This window comes from Telopea speciosissima, chromosome 6 (assembly GCF_018873765.1).
Source record: "Telopea speciosissima isolate NSW1024214 ecotype Mountain lineage chromosome 6, Tspe_v1, whole genome shotgun sequence".
Classification (NCBI taxonomy): Eukaryota; Viridiplantae; Streptophyta; class Magnoliopsida; order Proteales; family Proteaceae; genus Telopea; species Telopea speciosissima.
Window position 1 is genome coordinate 7,801,190 of NC_057921.1, and position 5,322 is coordinate 7,806,511.

The window sequence follows — 5,322 nt, forward strand, 5'->3', positions numbered from 1 at the left end:
CTTATAGCCGAATGTGAGACTTCAAGAAGGTGCCATGGAGGCAACTGGACTAAAAGACTAAGGTTAGACGCTTGACAGTGCAACTGGACCCAGACTCATATGGTGTTATTTTATGTTTTATGAGTGATATGCCCACCTTAGTGGGAGAAGCACCATGGCATACATTTCATACTATATGTGCTTTATTACGACCATTTGTGAGAGTGACTGAATGGATCCATGCTTCATCACTGTGTGAGCCACATGGATCATAATTGAGTTGATCCAACGAATAACCTCTACCTGACACCATGTCATGAAGAGAACAACCAATGACACTACTTTGAGTGCTCCTTAGGATCATGGATGATGCGGTCTAACGGGACACGATTGGAAAAGCGGTTGGGAATAGTCGGATTGACATGTGGGGCTCAGGGAAAACTATTCGAAATTACACCCTTGTTGTGTGGTTCATTGCCCGGGCGACTTGTCGTATTTGTGTTTCGACATAATTATGAGCACATTACATGTTTTAGAGTCAACACTGCTCATCATGAGGGATCGAGAGTGTTGGATCAAGTGTAGTTGGATCGTTTGGGTATCTCGAGATTATTTGTGAGTGGTGCTATGTCGGTTAGATGGAAATTTGATATAATAATCCTACCTTGTTCTATCTCGATTGGTCGAACGCTCCCTTTCTTCTATGAGGAGATGCATGTGGTAGAGAAGTTTAGTTGAACGTCTGAGTAGATGCACCTTGTGTGGGAGAGTGGGAGATATTAGCGGATCTAGTTTCACTCGATCCATGCACCCACCTAGGGCAACCGTAGACCCATATAGAGTTCACTTAGAGTTACTTGGAGAAGGGGCCACTTTGGGTCTCCTACTCATACTCAAACAAGTAGGGAGGTTGAGAAGAGGTAGACTATGGTTATATGAGATAACCAAGAGCCACCCACCTAAAAGAGAACGTGTATCCACACAACTCTCTCTCCCTAAATATCTCTCTCTCGTTTCTCTCCCTCTCACTTAACCATGTGTTTGTGTGAATCTCAAGAGCTTCCATCACTGCTCTAGGATTTGGGGTGTGGAAGATCATTCTTGTATGATCACTTATCGGTTGCATTACAGTGAAGAAGATTGCTCGTGTTCTTCCTGTTCACAATGTGTTCGATCGACTGTCAATCAAGGACGTCTCGATCTGTCTCCGCTGCATTTGTGACATCATTCAGGTAACTCTAACTGCTGTCCATACTTTAACACCCAGTTTTGCAACCAGATTACTAGATGGAACCATAGCAAGAACAAATACCCAAGACCGACAACCCCAAATTGCACGTACATCAACCAAAGCAAGCTGAAAAAATGAGTACAAACCAACAAGCCCACTAAAGGCCCTACTTCCTAAAAAAGTAGCATTGCGAGTCCCTAGTCAAGCTACAAGCGGGGGATCGGCTCGTAGGCTTCACTTACCTCTCAGAGCCCCCGAGAAAGGGTTTTTAAAAAAGATCTGTCTATCCAGAAGTCATTTGACCCAAACGTCCGAATAATGTGCCAGGATGAGTGCTCATCTTCTAAGATGAGTTCCGCGGAGTAAGAAAGATCATGATCCCAAGACTAACCAAATTTCTAGAACGCTAGCACAACCATGAGCAAAGATTACCTGCATTTATCGTAAAGATTAGCTAACCCACCGAATCGCAGATGGCACCATTTCCTCCATTCGATTGAAGATGCTGCCCCACATGATCCATTCATGCAAATCTTCACTGAATCAATCCCTCCCAATTCTTAAAAAAAATAGATAAAATATAGACCCAACAATAGAACTCAGAACAGAACAACGACTTGTGATCAATAAAACAACAAGAGTAAAGAATGAAACTTAAAAAAAAAAATTCCATTACATAGAAAGGGAATATAAGCAAAGCAACTAACCTGCTGTCACCCCACCATTGCTTCACTATCCTCCACCGTCTCCCCCACCTTTGGTGAACCTGCAATAGCCCCTCCCCTGATTTCTTTTCCATTCACTTTTGATAAAATACTAAGGGTAAAATTGGAATTAAAAAAATAAGGTACCTTAAACAAACATTATTGAAACGTGAGGTATGCAAAAGATAAGTTCCAAAGATTGGGTACCTTACAAGCAATTTATTCAAACAATGAGTACCCAAAGTGTCATTTACCCAACAAATAAATTATGCAATAATGGATGAAGACACGTAATATTGAATAATTATTTAAGAAAAGCTTAAGGACTTGAAGTTAAAACTACAAAGTACAGTGATGAGTGAACAATGCATATTAAATAGACACCCAAGTACAGTGAACAATACATGTCATAAACAACATAGTCTTCTATGTCCCAACAATACAATATTGTGAGTCTATGACTGTCTATTGATATGAACTATGACAAGCTGGATCAAGTCTACTCATGGTCCGATGGAACCGATGTGCATTGTCTTTCGTCTACATGACATATAAATGCCACATCATAGTGTTTGAGAAGAAACAAGAGTAGTTTCTTCTTAACCAGGTCGAGAAATATGAGATTTTTGAAATTTCACCGAAATTTCGAGCAAGTTTATCGAAACCATGAAGATTTGGGTCTCATAAGAGAACTCGTCTCGATCAGGTGGAGATTCTCAAGCTTTCATTCTGAATGGTAATGGAGGGATTGCAGTTTATAGTGATGCTTAAAAAATGGGCCTTGGTTGTGGCCTAATGCTGGCTGGGAAAGTGGTAGCTATGCTTCTCGTCAGCTGAAAGATTATGAGAAAAATTACGCAACCCATGGCCTGGAGCTGACAGCTGTGGTCTTTGCTCTAAAAATCTGGAGACATTACCTGTATGGAGAAAAGAGTGAGATGTGAAGCGATCATAAGAGTCTTAAGTACTTCTTCACCCAGAAGGAAATTAACATGAGACAGAGGCAATGGTTGGAGCTAATGAAGGACTATGATTGCACCATCCACTACCATCCCGATAAGGCAAATGTTGTGGCGGATGCCTTGAGTCTAAAATCTCAAACCTTATCCTTAGCATCCTTGGCTGTCAGTAAGGAACTCGTTGCGAAAGCGAGAAGGATGGATCTGGAATTACTGGTAGAGGGTGTTACCCTATCTTTAGCAGCCCTATCGGTGCAGTCAACTTTGGTGGAAGGATTCAGTCCACCCAAGCCTTCGATGAACGTTTTCAGGAGATCACTGAAGCTATTTAGGGCGACACACAACGGGATCTAGACTTCACATTGATTGAGGGTGGTGTCCTCATGTTTAGGAATCGGCTATGTGTTCCCAAGGTCAATTAGCTAAGGAAAGAAGTTTTGTCAGAAGCCCATGACTCTCCTTATTCAATCCACCCAGGTAGTACAAAGATGTAAAGAGACTTAAAGGGATACTACTAGTGGAGTGGAATGAAGAGGGATGGAGCTGAATTTGTGGCTAGGTGCCACACTTGCTAACAAGTGAAGGTAGATAGGCAGCGGCCCCATGCCCTTTTACAATCATCGCCCGTGCCTGAATGGAAGTGGGAGCATGTTACCATGGACTTCATCACAGGGTTTCCCTGTCTACCCAGGGGTGTTGATGCCTTGTGGGTCTTTCTAGATAGGTTGACGAAGATAGCTCATTTCATCCCAATCAAGGTCACCTATTCAATGGATAAGCTGGCCCGCTTGTCCATTGATAATGTGGTTCGCCTGTATGGAGTTCCAGTCAGCATCATCTCAGATCGGGATCCCATGTTCACATCCAAGTCCTGGGGTGGATTCTAGAAGGCTATGGGTACCTTGTTGAGCTTTAGTACGGCCTTCCATCTGCAAACGGATGGATAGTCGGAGAGGACCATGCAGATATTGGAAGACATGCTCTGAGCCTGTGCCCATTGACATGCAGGGTAGATGGGATGAGCATATCTCGCTTATTGAATTTGTCTACAATAACAGTTACCAAGCTACCATTGGTATGACACCGTTTGAAGCTCGGTATGGGAAGAAGTGTCAGACACCTTTGTACTGGGATGAAGTAGGTGAGCGATACATCCTTGGGCCCAAATTGATCCAAGCGACTTGTGAGAAGGTGGACACGGATCAAGGCTGCCCAGTCTAGGCAGAAGGGCTATGCGGATCAAAGGCGAAAGGACTTAGAGTTTTCTATCGGTGACAGAGTATTTCTCAAGGTGTCGCCCACCAAGGGAGTGATGCGGTTTAGCAAGCAGGGCAAGCTAAGCCCAAAGTTCATTAGGCCATATGAGATACTTGCAAAGATCGGGCAAGTGGCTTACCGATTGGCACTCCCACCATCTTTGGACGGTGTGCATGACATCTTCCATGTGTCCATGTTACGGAAGTACGTTCATAACCTAAGCCATGTCCTATCACAGGAACCACTAGAGTTGGCAGTGGATATGTTATACAAAGAGCAGCCCGAGAAGATTCTGGACGGCAAGGTGGTAAATCTTTGTAATCGACCTATTCACAACGTGAAGGTACAGTGGTACAACCACTCAGAAGAAGAAGCGTCTTGGGAAGCCAAAGTGGAGATGCGATCAAAGTATCCTTCCCATGGTTTCTTACAAGGTACGCCAAATTTCGAGGATGAAATTTCTTGTAATGTGGGGGGAATGTTATATCTGCACCCGAGATTATTAATTAATTATTGATTTCTCCTCGTGATGTGTAGATAGTGTTGCCGTGTATGTCGGTGAACTGTTCTCAAAGGTGGTCAAGCCCAGTTATAAGATCATCAATTAGTTCACTGGGTTACCTGTCGAAGAAAGGTTCCTCAATCAGGTATGGGGGAGATTTGTCGATGGTGACTTCATCGACTATCCTCCCAGTACGAGGCCCAAGAGCAAAGAGTACCGGAAGACTTTTCCCGTGTCGCCACACTTAGACACCTCGCTCAGTGATGAGCTTAGCATCGCAGTTGGAAAACTCTTCGGGATCACAAAGGACGTGTCGTGACGGTCGAGGGGTAAGTTACTGACCTTGAGTATGCTTGTACATCCTCCTTTCTATGGCCTCTAGGTGTGGGTCTAAGCCTTAAAGCCTCCTTGTGAGTTTATGCACTTTTACCTGCAATGGATTTACGAACGGACCTACTGCTGGTGAGTCCATCTGATAATCCATTCGTGCTGATTTGACCTGTAGTGTGTTCCTTTTGCGTGGGACCAGACATGGTGGGACCCCCTCTATGTTGTTGGGCCATGGTTGTGGGCCCATAATGTCCCAAAACCTATTTTAATGTGTTCTTGTGTCTTAAGAGACCAAGCCAAACTGGACTTAAGTGGCTGTTTCTATAAATAGAAACCAGGTCATTCATTGGCCATTTAATT

At 43.7% G+C, this 5,322-nt stretch overlaps 1 protein-coding gene across 1 annotated transcript; it reads left to right on the plus strand.

Annotated features, from left to right (window-relative positions):
* Positions 1–4,185: 4,185 nt before the first annotated feature.
* LOC122665421 lies at positions 4,186–4,738 on the plus strand. The gene is made up of 2 exons (XM_043861570.1): positions 4,186–4,564; positions 4,668–4,738. Exons 1-2 carry the CDS (start codon positions 4,186–4,188, stop codon positions 4,736–4,738), a joined length of 450 nt encoding a protein of 149 aa, XP_043717505.1.
* Positions 4,739–5,322: the final 584 nt, after the last annotated feature.